The 19,578-nt window shown below is 27.5% G+C and overlaps 5 protein-coding genes across 5 annotated transcripts; 3 read left to right on the top strand and 2 right to left on the bottom strand.

The window, feature by feature from the left end:
* Positions 1 to 26: 26 nt before the first annotated feature.
* On the top strand, positions 27 to 3,070 carry PmUG01_12045200 (conserved Plasmodium protein, unknown function; the record flags this gene model as incomplete). Its single annotated transcript, XM_029006667.1, is given in 2 exon segments — positions 27 to 1,232; positions 1,247 to 3,070. The coding sequence occupies 2 exon segments, from the start codon at positions 27 to 29 to the stop codon at positions 3,068 to 3,070; spliced, it is 3,030 nt and encodes a 1,009-aa protein (XP_028863133.1).
* Positions 3,071 to 4,197: 1,127 nt separating this feature from the next.
* On the top strand, positions 4,198 to 5,103 carry PmUG01_12045100 (conserved Plasmodium protein, unknown function; the record flags this gene model as incomplete). The annotated part of the gene is made up of 1 exon (XM_029006665.1): positions 4,198 to 5,103. One exon carries the CDS (start codon positions 4,198 to 4,200, stop codon positions 5,101 to 5,103), a length of 906 nt encoding a protein of 301 aa, XP_028863132.1.
* A 1,332-nt stretch (positions 5,104 to 6,435) lies between these two features.
* PmUG01_12045000 (conserved Plasmodium protein, unknown function) lies at positions 6,436 to 13,749 on the bottom strand (the record flags this gene model as incomplete). The annotated part of the gene is made up of 2 exons (XM_029006664.1): positions 6,436 to 11,169; positions 11,911 to 13,749. The coding sequence occupies 2 exons, from the start codon at positions 13,747 to 13,749 to the stop codon at positions 6,436 to 6,438; spliced, it is 6,573 nt and encodes a 2,190-aa protein (XP_028863131.1).
* Positions 13,750 to 14,341: 592 nt separating this feature from the next.
* ISY1 (pre-mRNA-splicing factor ISY1, putative) lies at positions 14,342 to 15,653 on the top strand (the record flags this gene model as incomplete). The annotated part of the gene is made up of 4 exons (XM_029006663.1): positions 14,342 to 14,478; positions 14,763 to 14,907; positions 15,110 to 15,161; positions 15,367 to 15,653. 4 exons carry the CDS (start codon positions 14,342 to 14,344, stop codon positions 15,651 to 15,653), a joined length of 621 nt encoding a protein of 206 aa, XP_028863130.1.
* Positions 15,636 to 17,919, bottom strand: YIP1 (protein transport protein YIP1, putative; the record flags this gene model as incomplete). Its single annotated transcript, XM_029006662.1, has 6 exons — positions 15,636 to 15,722; positions 15,983 to 16,058; positions 16,551 to 16,648; positions 16,847 to 16,933; positions 17,037 to 17,118; positions 17,300 to 17,919. The coding sequence occupies 6 exons, from the start codon at positions 17,917 to 17,919 to the stop codon at positions 15,636 to 15,638; spliced, it is 1,050 nt and encodes a 349-aa protein (XP_028863129.1).
* Positions 17,920 to 19,578: the final 1,659 nt, after the last annotated feature.

Below are 19,578 nucleotides of genomic sequence, written 5' to 3'. Positions count from 1 at the left end.
ATAATGGTAGAGAAAGTGACTCTCATATGCACAGCACATACTCTCGTTGTAAAGGGGGAGATAACAATAATATTGATACTGATATTGATGCTGATATTGATGCTGATATTGATGCTGATATTGATGCTGATATTGATACTGCTATTGATGCTGATATTGATGTTGATATTGATGTTGATAGTAGTAATAATAATAATAATACTAGTATTAATAACTATGGTAATGATTATACACGTATAAATATTAACGCTACGTGTAATAGTGACACCAACGATAATGGCGAGGGTGCAGATAATGCTTCTACTCATTCTGATCATGCTGTTGATGCTGTCCGTGAAGAGGAAAAGGATGGCCTTACCAACAACAGTAAAGATGTTGATAATATAGGTGGAAATACCTACAACATCATCCGTGGTAACAACAATATGAATCACCATATTAGTAACGACTACAATACGAATACACACGTTAGTATCTCTGGAAAGAATGATGCTACTAGTTATAAATACAACGATGGTAATTACACTGGTAATGGTTACAGAGGAAATAGCTACAATAATATCAGATGTAGTTATAGTAACAGCAGTAGTAGTTGCTGTTGTAGCGTTTGCAGTGATAGTGGAATACTTTACGACAGTTCTAAAGAAAATAGAGAAAGCACATACGGAGATAAAAATAACGTAAACACGAGTGAGGGTAGTATTGACCAAGGTAGTATTAACAAAGGAAATGTTAGCAGAGAAGTCAAAAAGGAACAGGAAGTAAAAAGCCCCAGAAATGATGACACAACAATGCTACCACTTTGCTTCAACAAAAATAATAAAATAGAAGAATTAAAAAAAAAAAAAAAAAGAAATGTAAATAAGCTAACAAATAGAGAATGGTTACAAAAGCCGGAAGCTCAAAAAAAGATTAAAAAGAAAGACAAAAATATATGGATGCATGAGATGATTTATACAAAAGAAAATATTAATGAAAGTAGAAACGTTATTGAATATAAGAAGATGAAGAAGAGCAGGTACAATAGACATCCTGAAATGTTAATTGAAAATATGCAAGAGATAAAGGGTCTGAAAAATTCTCTATCGGAAAAGGAGAAAAAGGAAAAACTAAATAATAATAGGGAGTTAGAGCTAATTCTAAAAATTTCATCTTTTTTAGAAAACCACAAATTAAATATTTGTGAAAAGGATAATATAATTAGTAAATATGTTAAAAAAAAAGTTTGTTCAAAAAAAAAAAAAAAAATGAAGAATTTTCTACGAAATTACCAATTATAACAAAAGAAGATATAAAAGAAAAGGTGAAAAATGAAATTTTGCAAGGAATAAATTCACCAGGGAAATCCTATTCTGACGAAAATTCTCTAATTCGGAAAAATTTAATGGATAAAAAAAATGTAAACAAAATAAAAATAAAATATAATTGTGATAAGGAGAATGAGTATGTAGAAGGAGCTTGTGACGTAAATGAAAGCTCTGTTGAAGTAGGCAGTTCAAAAGAAACAAAATTGAATGATATAGAACAAGGTAGTAAAAAATTGTGGGAAATAAACGACAGTGTACCTAATTCGAATTATTCTTTTAAAAGAAAAATAGACACTGTACATAGTAATGAAGGGGAGGAATATATACATGAGAGTGAGGTACATTACTCTGATAAAAATAGATACATTGGAAAAATAGATAAACTGTTTAAAGACTCCAACAAATTTCAAGAAACATTAATAAGTAACGATCAAACAGTTTCTTTAAGCAGTAATATATCATCATGTAAAAATGAATATGAAATATTTAAATATAACTCAATGAACTTAAAAAATAGAAGACGAACAACTGAGGACAAGTGGACGGATACAAAATTATCTAAATGTGGTACCAATCCTATTAATACACTTTTTGAAAAGGAGGAGGTTAAAATGAACGCGTGTGAAATTGTTAAAAGAAAAAATTATATAAGACACAATAAAGAAAAAAAAGATAAAAATACGATTTGCATATCTAATTTATTTTCTAATCAAAAGGATGAATATACAGAATATATGCTGAAAACAGAAAACGAAGCAGAGGAAGTCGTCAATGATAGGAATAAAAATAATCTTAAAGCTGGATATAACGACAAAATATTAGGGAATGTATCACGGATCTCTGATATTCCAGAGAAAGTAGATTTTAATTGCATTCCATTGAAAAAGAACCTGTTACTAACAGTTGTGAATTGGAAGGAACCCTTAAAATTTAAGGAATTAAATGATAGAACCGCATCTTCACTTAGTACTGTAAATAATTTAATGAAAAACAATAGAAAAAATGAGTTCATCGAGAATAAAAATATTTTGAGTAAATACAAAGTTGACATGGAGGAATGCGATCAAAAATATTATAACAACAACACTTTTTGCTGCTCTGTGAAAGCAGACTCTACTGCTATCGCTGCTACTACCACTGTCTGTGCTACTACCGCCGTGACTGGCACTACCCCTACACGTTCTAGAAGCTTACGTTTCATAAAACAGTTATTCAAAAAAAAAATACCTAACGGTGCAGATATCTTAAAATCAAAGAGTGATACTCATTTCAAATTTAAATTGAATATCAATGAAAAATTAGCTAAAAAGAAGTTTACTAATCCTAAAAATATGTTATCATCACGTGGATGTTCCCCATATGACGTTAAGCAAAAACCTAAATTATTTGAAGTACCCATGTTACCACTAAAAAAAGAAAAATATATTAATTTATACTTACAAAATAAAGAAGAAAGTTCTAAAAAATTACATACCTATTATTGCGCAAATTCACATGTACTAATGAGAGATAACAAAATTAAAAATATAAGCCAAAATGATAAAAAACGTATGAGCAAATCTAAATATTCCAATAGAATAACTCATACTAAAAGTTGTAATAGTTTATTAAATAATACATCATCTACTTCTAAGCTTTACCCCCAATGCGAAATTATATGTAGAATACCAAATAAAAATTTTATTAATTATTTTTGCAACTCAAATAATACACCTAAGGTCTTAAATAAAAAAAAGAGAATATATAATAACAAAATGTTGTAGTGTCCTCTAAAGAGCGTATGTATGTTGACACGTATACAGTATAGGACGAGCGAAATTGCGCGTAACGCAACGTAGCGTAAAATGAAATGATAAAAAGAAGTTAGAAGCAAATTTTTGAAAAAAAGAAAGTTCACATATATACATATATATATATATATATATGTAGTAGCGGAATTGTGTTAGAGAGTTCTGTCGTTAATGCGATTAATCAAATAATTTGTTCGTTAAATAAGTGAAGATCAAAGATATGAAGTCACACATATTTTATACTTATTAAATACATTTTCACGAGTAAGAAAAAAAAAAGCTTAAATTTTTAAAATAAAAGCGCTCAAACAGTAAGGTGGCAAAATAGTAGGATATCATATCAGTGAAACAGTTAGACAACAAAACAACAGGCAAGTAAACAAGTTCGTCCTTTTTACAATTTAGCACTATTTTAATTATTTACAAAACGAATGGCAGAATTGAGAACACCTGCAAAAGCAAAGTTTGTTTAACGTTACATATTATCAAGAGAAATGCTGCACAAATAAAAAAGAATTATATATTATCCTGGGTAATAATATAATAAATAATACGTTAAAATATTTTATATTCATTTGGAAAAGAAATATTAGAAAACGCATCAATAAACGTATACATTCTTTAAGAAGTACCATAAATTCCGAGAACAGAAGCCCCTAAAGTGCGCATTAAAGAGCTGTTCCGTTCAAAAAAGAAAAAAGGCAAAAGAATAAGGTGTACCTACACTAAAAAAAAAAAAAAAAAAAACACGCAAAGTAGCATGCAAAATTGTGAGCACAAATAAACATTAAATGTTGATCACATGAAAATAGTAAAGAAGTTTTTTTTTGAAAGACAATAAAAATTCTGGATCAGGAACGTGTGCATTTCGCTTAAGGGTTTATTTTAGTAGAAAAAAAGGGGTAATGCACATGCGTGTGCACATATATGTATATACATATATATATATATATATATATATGTATACGTGTACATGGGCAGATATATCCTTACATGAAAAATTTATAAACAAATAGTTTAAAAAAAAACAAAACATTAAAAAAAAAAAAAAAAAAAAAAAAAAAAAAAAAAAAAAAGTAACATGCAAAACTGCTTAAAGGATGAGCTTTCAAGAGACCAAGTCAGATTTTTACCCGCGTGATGACCTTCATAATTTCTATCCTTACATATGCCATACAGGAAATGAAAAAATAATTAATAACTCGCATAATGATCGAACGCTATATGGTGCAAGTGATATGTTAAATTTAGAAAAATCGCATAAAAATAATGATATAAATTATATTAATAAAATGTACAACAAAACGCAACTATACTACCCACATGATAGAACAATTCAAAATGATGCAACCAACGTGTTTTCAAACTCATTTTATGAAACTAAAGAACATTTAAATAAGCATATAACAGTAAGTAATGGGAATAGTCGTGATAAAAAAATATTTCGGAAAAATGCCTGTACGCATAGTTGTAACAGATATTATAACTGCCCAGTTGATATTGGCGATAGTGACAATATGAATTGTGTACATAATAAAAATAATAAAGGGAAAAGTAAAATTAAGCTGAAGTATCACTGTGATGATTATGACGATGATAATTATAACGACAGCGGTGAAAGTGACGATTATGATAGAGTTAGTAGGAATAAGGATTATAGTTCTTGCTATGAAAACTCACACAAATATACATCAAAAAAGGAAGGTAGAAATAAAACAGTAATACATATTACAACTGATCATAACTTAAGTGAAGATGATTGTAGAATGTACAATGATGAAAATATACTTAATTCCGAAAAAAAAAAAAAAAAAAGACCTAGAAAAAAATTTATGGGGAAATACCTTTTTTCCGAAATAAAAAATTGCTTCCGCTCCCCATGGAATGTGAATGATAAATCTCGTCCATTTTTAACTCGTCCTAATCTTAAGTGTTTTCATTACCTAATAACGGAAAAGGAAAAGGAGCACAGGGGTAGAAAACCAGAAATTTTCGTTCGGTTTTAGTAAGAAAAAAAAAAATATATATATAAAATAAAAAACGTTAAATTTTAAAATATGGAAAAAGCACACTATCACTTAGCTTCTAATGCTTATGTGAGCGTGAGCTTAAAGCCGCTTATGCGTTAATTTGCTATACCATAATTTTGATGCATGGCTTGCACCTACGCCCATGTATATATAGATAAGTGTGCATGTTGATATATGTGGATGCATATATCTGTACATATATATATTAATATTTACACTTATTGCTTGCTACAATTTTAAAACTACACAGTCTTTTCTTATATTTTTCCATAATCGCCATGAATATATTAACGATTTTACGTTGTTCTCATTTAGTAAAAATGACATAATTATTTATCATTTAAAATATTTGTTTGTACATTTGTCTGCTTTCTTTGCCGCTTGTCTATTTTTGTCTATATTTGTCTTTTTTTTTTTTTTTTTCTTTTTTTTTGTATTTTTTTTTCTTTTTTTTTTCCTTATTTTTTTAATGTTCTTTGTGCCCCTTTCTTACCAGTAAATGTTAACTCTACCCTCAGGGGTGGTTCATAATAATTTATATATTTTTATTATACGTAAATACGTATATATCATATATATATATATATATATGTGTACGTGTATAGTATGAGTGCTTAAATCTTAATAGTACATCTGTTTCTAACAAGAATGTGTAATACATCATAAAAGTGAAGTAAAATAAATGCGTTCATTAGACTTTGGAATATTCAGCCTTCTGAGAATATATCAGTTTGATGATAAAAAATTTTAATCTTAAATTAAAATAAAAGTTAAAATGTTCAAGTAAAATTAAAAATGTAGCTTGTATATATATATGATAACAAATAATGATATATTTAAATATTTATTAAGCCATCACGAAAAAAATTAAAAATGAAAACAAAAAATTAAGTACGAATTACTCAAATTTTTTTTCTAAAATCATTAGTTATACAAATTTATTTTGGGGTACTAAATACTTTTTACCTATTTACTTAAAAAAGTACATATCTCAAAATGGTTTTACGCGAATACATTAGAGTAGGTTTGTACGCAGGAATAAACGTACGCATATTTACACAAGAATAAACATACGCATATTTACACAAGAATAAACGTACGCATATTTACACAAGAATAAACGTACGCATATTTACACAAGAATAAACTCCGCTTATTTATATACATAAGTAAGTATGTATGTATGTATATAGACCCGCGTAAAACCCCCTTTAATGGCTAAAAAAGGCTAAGCACTAAACAATGGCATGCAATTTATGAAGACAAGCGCAGAAAGGACAGATCAACGTTCTGAAGTTAAATAAATTATTATACACTGTCCATTTTAACAGCTGAATTGTCAAGTATCTTATTAAAAATTTGCTGAGAGTCCTTATATATATTTTTATAATAATCACTTAGTTGAATAGTATTATCATTTTCATTGTTATTATCATTATCACCATAATGATCATCATTTTTAAGTAGATCTGTACATGTTTGGAATGATTCAATAAATAATTCTTTATCAGTTACAAGTTCTTCTATAGTGACAACTTCATTATTTGTAATTTTTTTTTTTTTTAAATTTTCATTACGTTTAAATAGTAATTTTATATTAGTTAACATATCCAATACTATACAATGATTTTTAATAATTTTCATTAAATCTGAATTGTAAATATTTAAGTGTAAATCTAATCCTCTTTTATATAGGTCATTTAATCCCTCTGATTTCATGTTTTTAAACTTTTTAGTTTTTATATTATTTTTTACATTTTCAACATATATCTTTCTTTCTTTAATCATTTTGGTAATGTTTAATTTCTTATTTTTAATATCATATATTTCTATGTACTTGTCTATTTTTTTTACTATGCCTATCATATCTTGTATATTTACGATGGGTACATCCATCTTAATACTGTCACATAATTTAGATTTTGTTTTATTTGTTGAATCACTTTCATGCTTATTTATTCCGTAACAGCCATTTGTTATGAGCTCTACTGAAGAAGATGAAACAGTTTGCCTGTTCGTGCTATTTCCCCCGTATTGTACTCCAGACTTCAGGTTATTACTATTATTATGACTACCGCTATTACTATTATTATGACTACCGCTATTACTATTATTATTACTACTACTATTATTATTATTGTTAGAAATTTTTTTTTTTATATTTTCTAAATATTTATAGTTTCTTTTAAGTACATCTTTAGTGCAACTGTTTCCACTAATATTGCCACAAAATTTGCCGCTATTTTTAACACTATTATTTAAACTGCTTCTGTATTTTCTCGTATCAAATTTTTCATTATTATAAATACTACTTAAAAGATAAAAGGCCCTTTCCGTTAGCTGTAGCTCTGCATCCATTTTTACTTTCAACATATCCATATCATTATTTTTGGACTTAGAATAAGACTTAATATCATCAACAGATTTTTGCACTACGTTTGAATATGATACCAAATTGTCAATACGATAGTCGAAATCTTTATCTGTGAAAACTTCCATTTTGTTTTCCTTCTTCTCTTGCTTACTGCTGTTTGAGCTGTCTTCTACAAACATCGTTATGGGATATTTTTCAAATTTTTCAAATTTTTCCATTTTCACATAATCGCCTGTGTTATACACAGATCTAAACATCTGGATGAATGTGTTCATGTAAACTTTATTGACATTCCCTTCTTCAAAATATTTCGTTTTTACAAAATCGAACCAATCATTATGAAAATTGAAAAGTGATGACAATATTTGAAGGAAATCATCTTTATACATATATAATTCTTCTCTTCTTATAACATCATCATTGATGAGTCTCGTACATAAGAGGCTGTTATAATTGTTTTCCAATCTTCTATAATAACAAATGTTCTTTTCAACATTACTATGTTTTTCATTCGTTTCGTTGGCAGTGATGTCTACAACATCGTTAGTATAATTTGACTCATATTCTTTTTCTTTAGGTAAAATACTACTTGTCATACTTGTACTGTTCTCCCTTTTTTCGTTTAACAGACGAGTAAAGATATTCTCATAATTCGTGCTTTTAAAATGTAATAATAAATCACTTCGAATGGAAAAAATATTGTCTACTCTTCTATCTATATGATGAGCTTTTTTTAAACCATCTATGCTAATTTTATTGAATGCAAAATATTTTTTGATTTCCTTTTCCATATCTTCGTTTGAATTGTTATCTGTTACCGAAACATCCTCTGAGAAGCTTAAAAATAAATTTATAGTTATATTTGAAAAGGGATTAATTGGTACATTTAAAAATTGACTTTTTTCACTATTTTCCTCCTCATAAATAATATATTCATTTAATGTACGTCCCTCCCTTCCTCTTAATTGTAATATATTCCCTGCTAACGGTTTTACCTTAATAAGCATCATATATGTATCATTTGTATAAAACTCCACATGTTTAAAGAAAATATTTTTTCTTTTTCTTTTTTTTAACATAATATCTCTTTGAAAATTTTTTATAATAAAATTTAAGTCACCATAATCATCATCAGTTAATTTTTTTTTTTTTATTCTTACGATTTTTACCATCATATATTTGAATAGGTGGTAATTTTTTAATTCAACAAAAATACTACCAAACGTAAAACTATTTTTGCTATTTATGACAATTTTTTTTAAAAACTTGAACGTTTTCCTGTTACTTCGGTTATGCACATTTAGTTTTATTATATTTCCCCCAATATCATTTTGATCATCGCTTTTGTTTTTTTCTTCTTCTGTCTTTACACCCATCTTTACATCCGTCTTTACATCCGTCTTTACATCCGTCTTTACATCCGTCTTTACATCCTTCATTATTTCCATCTTTATATTCGTATTTATACCCGTCTTTACTTCCGTCTTTACTTCCATCTTTACTTCTTTCATTTCTTCTCTTACTTCTTCAACATCTGTGTGCAATTCGCTGCTCCTTAACCTTGTCTCACTGCCATTTTTCAAATCGCTTACATCCGATTGGTCCTTAAGTGTTAAATCATCTATGCCTAGTGTTCCGCTTTCTAATTTTGAAGTCTCACTACATAACCTTTGTGTTATATGACAGTCCATCTTTTCCTCGTCATCTTTTATTTGTATTTTCTTAAATTCGGTAGAAGCTACTTTCCCCGTATGTCCCTGTTCATCATAACTGCTATGACTGTCCATACTTGTAAAAATATAATTTTTGCAATACGACGAAATTTCATCAATTTTTATATAATTTTTTTTCTTTTTTATGTTCTCTTCATTAGAAGTGTTTTTACTCTTAGGCGGTGGCAATGCTGCGGTTATTTGAAACTTCAGATCCTTCCCCTTCAGTTTCTCGACATTTTTAGATACCACCAAAAAAAGATAAGAGCACTCCTGATCCTTTTGTCCCTTCTGTGTTTGTTCCAGTCGCTTTTCCTGCTCTTGCTTCCTCCACTGCTGCTCTCCCCCACTATTTATGTCAATTTTGAAAAAAAGATTTTCTAATGGGTATTTATAAAATCCCCCCACCACATTAATGCAAGTATTACTATCCTGTTGTGTGCTATTGATATTTTTATGACTATAATTTTTTTTTTTCTTTCCATCCGTGTACTTTTTCTCATTGCTTAAATTACATTTATGTATTTTACAAAAGTATAAAGTAAGATAAGGTAGTAATTTTAAATTATTTATTTTATAAACTAGATAAAAAAAAGGGAGTCTATTCAAATTGGTGTGTACAAATATGTTTACAGTAAATCTTAGTAAAACTTTGTTCAATTTTTCCGTTTTTAAAATATTAACATCTTTGTTTAAAATGCTAATTTGCATTTTCAATTTTTTTTCAAGATATTCTTTTATCGTCAGAAAAGTGCACTTAACAATTGGCTCGCTCTTCTCACTTTTCTCATTGTTCACACTGTTACCCTCTTTTTTATTATTATTTTTTATTATTTCCCCCTTCATCCATTCAATGAATAAATTGCTATTAACCGAATCCTTGACGAACAAAAAAAAAAGGTGCTCCCTATTCCCTTTAAGGAGCATATCCCTTTTACAAATTTTGTCCGAAAAAATGTAGTTCTTGTACTCATTATTCGATAGGTTATATATAATGCTATTCAGATCAGGCAGAAGGCACGCTTCATCATAACTATTATTACTATTACTTTTATGATTACTTTTGATGTATTCCTCTGAAGGAATGTTCCACGAAACATCATAGTCATCATCATATACCTTTTCTGCTATTTGTGTTATGAAACATTCATAGTCAAAAATGTCCCTAAGCAATAATACATTTTCCAACTTCTCTTTATATTGCTTATTCTTACCGTACATTTTAATATGATTCTTCCCCCTCTTTGTTTCTTCATACCTGCTTTTTATATTGACCAATTTGGCTTTCACCTTTTCGTATGTTCTAAAGTACTGGAAAGGTGCCTCCTCTGCTTTTACAATTTCGTTTTGTTGTCTAACTGCTGCTGACAATTTTTTTTTTTTTTTTTTTATACAAGGAAAAAACGAAAAATAAAATGCGTGCAGCCCCTTAGATGGAACCTCTTCATTTTTGCTTTTTTCCCCATCGACGTAATTATTGTCAGTATTACTTCTTTCACTGCTACTGCTTCTACTTCCAGCATTGCCAGAACCAGGACTTACCATTTGCTCATGATCATCTGTTTGGATTACTTTGCTATCCTTTTGGCTGTACTTTATAGAGATATAACATATTAAAATAAGATAGGGCAAATTATTCAAGTGAGCACATTGTTCAGCATTAGTTGGTTTCCTGTTACTCTCTTTATGTTTACTTTTGTCATACTTGTCACTCTTATTATTATTTTTGATTGCCAGAATTTTGGATGGGGCATTCCGTACATATTCATTTACACATACAACATTAAATTTATTTTTGTACACATAATAAAATATCTTTCTCTTTTTATTATTTTCAAAAATGAAATCGTCATCTATTTTTATTATATAATCACTTGAGTAATTTACGTTGACCACCTCGAGGATCCTTTCGATATCATTTTCGCTAAGCCATTTGTTGGCGTCTTTGTTTTTACCCTACGAGGAAATTCGTACATACATATAAATATAAAGAAATAAAGAAATTATATATATATATATATATATATATATATATATATATATATAGGAGGTAAAAAAAGGAGCAATATAAAGGATCACTGAGAGTAATGGAAAGAAGCAACTGAAAAGTGCAGTGCATATGAATGGAGAACACTAATGGCATATGTAAACAGTCAAAGGGGAGACAACATAAAGGCTCTTTTTTTTTATTTTCGACGAAGAAATTCACGGTAAATGACTATAGTGCAATGATAATTAGGGACATATAAGTGTACAAACTACGATATAGCTTGATATATATATATACATACTAAAATGATAAATGATTGTAGCGGCTAAACTTTCATAAGGAATTACTCTTGAAGCAGATGTTCCAAAGGTGCGTACATAACGATTCTATACAAATATATACATATATACATAAGTACATACGAACATAAGTACGTATTCACTCACAGTATCACGTACGTGGGTGTATATAGGGTACCCCCTAACGAAACAAGGGCTATATTTCGTCCATGACGCAACTCAGAAGGAATGGTCTACTCTGAACTTATATGAGTTGAGTTGTATGATTGGTGTGACTATTTTTGCCTAGCAGAACTAATTGATAACAATTGAAAATGAAAGAAGAGAAATTTTTCTTTTTACATATACACAATTATGCTTATATATATGTACGCGTGCACGTGTTCAATGGTGATAAAAGAAGTTTACCCTTTTGACTTGCTTCAAGCTGCTACATTTGATATTTTTATTATCAGAATCTTCATTAATATTTTTTGAATGTTTCAATTTTCTCTGTTCCAACGATAGTATTTCTTTGAACATCTTGAGGACGTTCTCTACATTCTCATTTATGATAATGCTATATTTTCTACCACTCTTATTATTACAACTGATATTATTAGTTCCATCATTAGTACCACTGCTTACATTTGTAGTTTTTTTATTTTCTAGTAATAGCATATTTCTTTTTCCTGTTTTTGAGTCACTGCATTCACCCTCGGAATCATTTGGGTAAAAAGCAGGATTTTCTACAGGTACTAATTCCGCATTGAATATTATAATATGTCCTTGATTGTCTATATATTTATAACCTTTTAATATATCTTTTTTTTTTTTATTAATTAAATATTCAGATAATTTTATACAATTGCGTGGCTTCATATTTTCGCATTTTACCTTTAAATGTTCCTTGTCTTCAAATGGGCATATGAGGAAGTAAAAAGAATTTTCCTGTTCCTCCCTATCACGCGTACTTACGTAGTGATCTCCTTTACCATGGTTATCACTACAACAACCGTTACTATCACCATCACTATCACTATCACTATCACCTTTGTTCATATCATTGATTCTTTCATTACTAGTGGTAATTACTTCTTCCGACTGAACGTTTCCTTCACTAGCTGCCTTCTTCTCCGCCTCTTTGACAAAAGGATAATTTTCCTTATCGCATACGAGTACGGATTTTAAATTGCGTCTATCGCTTAAGTCATTCTGTTGGCGCATCAAAATGCTCTTTATAATATTCTTGTTATTGTAAAGGGTATGATTAATACTATATGCGGAAGTGTTGATATATTTTAGACCAGTTAACATTTCAATAATGAAAAAATGATAATTCGAAAAGCGGAAAACATGGAAGCACTTGTATAGTGCTTTCATAAGAATATGTGTCCATATTTCTCGTTCATTTAATGAATAACATGATATTAATTCATTTTTCTCATCATATGGTAATGTCAAGTCTACAAATACTAAATACCAAGAATTATTTATATATAACTTAACGAAATAATAATTTAATTTATTTATCAGAGGAAATGAGTACACTGTTTGTGGATATATTAACTCGTATAAATAATGCCCACATGGTATAAGAACTTTATTTTCTTTTATTAAACATATGGATGAATAAAAAAATTTTAAAAATTGGATATCTCCAGTATATGTTGTTATATTAACATTTCTATTAATGTAATTTTCGTACGTTACTATACACGCTTCTCCATTTTCTTCTTCTTTACTTCCTTCATTTGAGTAGTAGCTTTCGGGGTCTTTGCTCAATTTTTCGAGCTGTTCTTCATAAACGCTTATATAGTGTAGCAAAAATTCTTTTTTTTTTTTTTCTGCAGAACTATTATCACTGTCAAAGTCATAATTATTATGTATATGATTATATTGTTTTTTCTCTTTTTCTTCCTCTAGTTTCTTGTTATTACCGTACTCGAATTTTTCATTATTATTGTAATTATTATGACGCCGAAAAAAATTTATTTCCCCCCACTTGTGCACATATTTATCAAAATTTTTTATCGATTTGGACTTCAATTTTTGCTTCAATTTGGGCTTCAGTTTTAACGTAAGTTTCGATCTTATTTTATTATTCCTACTTTCATTATTATTATTATTATTTTGTTTTGTTTTGTTTTTTTCATTTTCACTGCACGATGTTAACACTTCATCGGTTACATACTTCTTCCACAACTCAAATGTTTTATTGAAGCTTTCAAATTCTATAATTTTGTTTTTTTGAAATATGGTTTCCATAATAAAAATATTTTATTTTACAAAAATTGTTCATGTGATATCTATCATTTCGGGTTTTCTCTATCATCCTTTGTTAATTTTGTTTCTTGTTATTTGTTATATTGCATTATTATGTATTAAACTGTATTGTATTGTATTAATTTAATGTATTTTTTTCTTTTTATCCCTTTTTAATATGCTATTACCTTTTTCCAATTTTTCCCTCTTTTTCATTCCTTTTTTTTTTTTTTTTTTTAAAGTACTATAAGAATGTACAATAATGCTTGTACGTCAAATCCTATTAGTGAAAGTGAAATGGATGAAGGACAGCAAATATAAAAAGTTTAATTACATAAATATATAGAAGCAAAAGCAGAAACAAAATACTTAACTACATAAATTACAATTTTAAAAAGTATGACTCGAAATATTCGTACAATTTTAATTTATATGAAAGGACATAAAACATTTTGGGTTAAAACGTGATAGTAAAAAGTTTTGTTGTCATCCCTGCGTATATGAAAATATATTATATTATATCCTTAAATAAAATTTTTGTAAATCCTATGAGCCATATTTTTTTCTTTTAAAAAAAAAAAAAAAAAAAAAAAAAATGGCGAGAAATGTTGAAAAAGGAAGATCTATGTTAAATCAATGGCTAAAAGCAAAGGAGTTAAGCGACAAGAAAAGTTTTTTTAAAATTCCAAAGAGAGTCCACGAAGTAGATGACTTGGAATCAGCCGAATCGTAGTAAGCATACAAAAAAGGAAAATTAAACAAAAAAAGGGAAAGCAAAGGAGCGCAAAGGAATGAAAAGGAATGCAAAAAAAAAAATGCAATTTTACAAATTAAAAAAAAAAAATTTTACCATGCCGAATTGCTGCATCCAATATCATTCCTGTCTTTGCTTATTTATTACATAATTTTTCGAACATACGCGGGAAGGTGCATAGATTTACATATATACACATATATATATATGTATATACATATGAGTGTTCATTTGTGTCTGTAATTTATCACTCATTTTGCAGCCGTAAATACATAATCAAAGAAATATGTAGCAAGATTAAGGAAATACAAAATTACAGTTTGAGTGATCAACACATACGAGAATTAAATGATCAAATAAATAAATTAATTTCTATAAAAAATAAATGGGAAATAAGAATTATAGAGGTACAAAGAGGAAATTTTTTTTTTTTAAATTATATGCAACTAAATGAACACTATGACAGTGCCGCAAACAGGTGTTTTTGTACCTTACCTCCTTTTCAATTTTTATTGGCAATTTTTAGTATTAACTTATTCATCTGCATTATTAGTATTATCATCATCATTCTTTTCTTTTTTTTTTTTTTTTTTTTTTTTTTTTTTGCAGCTTGGTGGACCTGATTATCAAACTGAGTCGAACACATTGATCAACGCGCATTGTATGTTTGAAAAGATCAAACTGAAAGATTTTGCCATTTTTATTAAAATTTCATTTGTACATTTTATTTATTATTATTACTGTTATCATTATGTATTGCATTTTATGCTTTTATTTTATATAAATTTCTTTTTGTACGAATTTCATCTACACTATTCTTGTCTTATTTCAGTATGTATGCTTTTACCCCCACCCCCTTTTTGCAGGTAGTGAACTAAAAGGAAACAATAATTATAAATACTTTGGAGCAGCTAAAAATTTGAAAGGGGTACGAGAGTTATTATTCAAAGAGAGCGATGATCGGAGGAAGTTAGTTTTAAAAAAAAAAAAGGAAAAAAGAAATTTAGAAAAATTTGTAAATATTCATTATTTTGGTTACTGTGATGACGAAAATGAAATTCTGCTTAAGGAGGAATTAAAAATTCAAAAAAAACTAGAAAAAAATGACTTAAAAATATTAAAAAGAATAAGATCACTAAAAAATAATAATTAACGCAAAACAAGAGTACAGTAAAAATATGGGATAAGCCACAAGATATCTTTGGCTGTTCATCCGGAGTGCCTAATATGAGGGGGTGGGTACAAAGAAGGAGAAGTGGTACATATATAACATACGAGGGTGTAGGTGTGCACATAAATATACACACACACATGGGATACAGATAAACAAGTACATGAACACAAACACATGCAAACATGGACATATACACAAGTGTAATAAACACACGCATTTGTAATCACGTAGCAGACGGGGTGCTACATACACGTATGAGTAACTATACACACCACATTATTCTTAAAAAAATATTTTTTTAGTAATACCACTTCAAAAAATCTTGAGGCCGTTAAAGCAGACCATGATATGCAGAAAAAGGAAATGGAGTATCCCCTATTTGACCTGTGTAAATAATAAATTTTTTTTTTTTTTTCATGTATTTTGTGTTTCTCTTATCAGCTTATTCTGATTTATTTCGTACTTTGTTCTGTATTCACATATTTTCATTTTCTTTTATAGATTTATTATTTATTTATTATTTATATATTATTTATTATTTATATATTATTTATATATTATTTATTTATTTATTTATTATTATTATTATTATTATTATTATTATTATTATTATTATTATTATTATTATTATTATTATTATTATTATTATTATTATTATTATTATTATTATTATTATTATTATTATTATTATTATTATTATTATTATTATTATTATTATTATTATTATTATTATTATTATTATTATTATTATTTTTTTTTTTTTTTTTTTTTTTTTTTTTTTTTTTGTTTTTTCTAGTGTAAACTATTTTAACGTAATTCTCAATTTTTCTCATATGTATATAAATATATATACTCATGTAAACATCTCATTTTTACCGTAAATTAATAATGATCGAAATAAGAGACAAAATAACCAAAGGGAGCAAAGCGTATCCTAACATACTTATTGTTCGATACAAGTCCAATGTAGCATTCTGAGAAGTGTTAACAAAAATTCGGAGAAAACACAAATAGACATATATGGTTACTGTTGATGGTAAGTTTTAACGCATACAAATATGTGTACGTACAGATATGTATACGTACTAATATGTATATGTGCATGTATGTATATATACGTCCACATGCAGTATGCACATGTGTGACAAGCATATTTTCCTTCCATTTCTAACCTGGCTCATCATATTTAGTAGCAAATATATACTAAGGCTACTGACAATTCCAATTAAGTAAATGTAACTGAAGGATGCTTTTCCAGCCTGATGAAAATAAATTAAAAAAAAAAAAAAAAATAGAATCATCCTTTTTTCTTTTTCTTTTTCTTTTTGTTATATGACATTTTCGTAATTGTTTAATTCTTACTAATAATAGTATAAATCCTAGGGAAAGAACAATAATTAAAGGACCCGATAAATCCGAATTTTCAAATAAAGTATCATCAATTCTACGGGAAAAAAGAAGAGTAGGAAATGTTAAGTTGACTACTCCATGCTAGTAACGTCAACATGGCAAATACGCACATGTGCATATGTACAAACGCGTACATGAACAATCATGTAAACGTAAATGTGAACGCATGTATTAATAGGAAGTCTGGTGTGATGCATAAAATGACTGTGTCTAACTTGTAAAACATAAAAACTGATTTCATTCTTTTAGAAATCAAATCAAAGTTAATTCCAAGTTCTTCCAGTAATGGTAGTTCGTCTTCTTCATCCTCGTCTTTTTCCTGTTTATGTTCATTTTCTTTTATGTTACTCTTTTTTGAAGAACTATAATTACTGAAAAAAGTATCACTGTCTTTATTAATTACATCACTGTGTGCATTTGTCTGATTGTTGAATGGGTTTGTAGCTACCACGTTAATGTAGTTACTACCACTGTTGCTATAGTTATTATTAATATTAACATTATTATTACTGTTATTTTGTATATTATGGTTATTATGTATACTGCTAGAGATAATACTTTTACCGTAGCTGTTTATGTTACTGTTACTGCTAGTGTTAATGTCAATGTAATTTAAATTTTTCTTTTGCGAATTATTTGTATATAAATTATTTTCAAATGGTGTACTCGGAAATATGTTACTAGGTTTGCTATAAGGATTGTTGTCGTACAAGTTTTTATTTAAACTAAATGGACTTGTACTTAAATTATTTTCAGCATTAGCAAAATTTGACTCTTTATTATTATCGTTTCTATTATTTGCCCTATTAATGATTTTTTGATTGTAGTAATTCATTTTTTTGCCTTGTTTGCTATTCGCTTTTATTCGGCTGTTTCTCTATGCCGCTTTTCTCCCAATATGTTCTTTAAAAAAATCAATTTTTAAAAGGGCATGTATAATGTACAATTTTATTACTCTCTGTTTGATTTGATCGATTTAGTTCAATTTTTTATTTTTGTATGTACAGTTAATAATATACCCTTTGAATTCAAAAAATTCGACGTGGATTTTTTGTATATATATTTCATAATTTATTTTTTTTTTATTTAAAATTACAATGAAATGGTTAAAAGGGAAAAGAAGTACAGACCAAAAATGTTTTGTACACATATGGTATAAATCGTATGCATATATTACATGTGTATATATTAAATATTATGTAAGTATAATTAGTTACAAACGTATACAAAAAAATGTCCGATAATTATTTACAGCTTTGTTGAGAATATCTCTTTGTATGTAAATAATAATATTAACAAATTTAAAAGAAAACAATATTTATGCATATTAGTCACCTGCTCTTTTTTTTTTTTTTTTTTTTTTTCCTTTCTACTAGTAAAAAATGTAAAAATTTTTAACATATACGTACTATATATTAATTTTATTTATTTTATTCATTTTTTTATGTATGTACGTATGTATGTATATAATAATGGTATTATTTGGCGTATATGACGCAATCAGTATTTTTCTTTCGTAATATTTTTTTTTCGTATTTCTTGCTATTTTTTTCGTATTTTATCTTGTTATTTTGCTTTTATTTTTTCTTATTATTTCTTTTCTTTCACAATTTGTTTTTTTTTTCTTGGATATTTAAAATTATTATTTACTGCTTATTTTTTGTGAAACTATTTTTTTAAACTTTCATATTTTTTTAAGATTTTTAATCAGCAAAGTTTTATTTTTCTATATAATTACGCTTGATATATTAGGTATAAATATATGTATAATATGTATATATATATGTATGTATATGTATAAATATGTATATGTATAAATATGTATATATATATGTATGTATATGTATAAATATGTATATGTATAAATATGTATATGTATAAATATGTATATGTATATATATGTATATATATATATATGTATATGTATGTATATGTATGTATATGTATGTATATGTATGTATATGTATGTATATGTATGTATATGTATGTATATGTATGTATATGTATGTATATGTATGTATATGTATGTATATGTATGTATATGTATATATTATGTATGTATATGTATATATTATGTATAGGTATATATACGTATACAATGTGTTGTAAAACGTTTCATTTTTTGACATCGTTTTTAGGTTTTTCCTTTTACCTGAGTATGCTAAAATTTTGACTTGTTTCATTGTTATAATTATTTCATTATTTGTTGTTTCCCATTTGTATGTTTACGTTCAAGCGCTAAATGCTTAGACCTTCACTGGCAGGTTTTTTTCACGTTACCTTTACTTTTTGTTGTTATATTTGATTGCAATAAGTATGTACAAGTATAATTTGTACATAAAACTGGCTCTATGAAATAGTAGTATATAAAAGAATATACATCCATACGGAGGTATATACGTTTACAGTTTAAGAGCGTATATTCTGATATGCGTATGCCGTACAGCATTACGTTTTAACAACCCCTCCCTCTTCTTTCTTTTATACTTTCATT

The sequence above is a fragment of the Plasmodium malariae genome, assembly GCF_900090045.1.
Source record: "Plasmodium malariae genome assembly, chromosome: 12".
Taxonomy (NCBI): domain Eukaryota; phylum Apicomplexa; class Aconoidasida; order Haemosporida; family Plasmodiidae; genus Plasmodium; species Plasmodium malariae.
The sequence above is the reverse complement of the archived record's forward strand: the minus strand, read 5'-3'. Positions and strand labels throughout refer to the sequence as shown.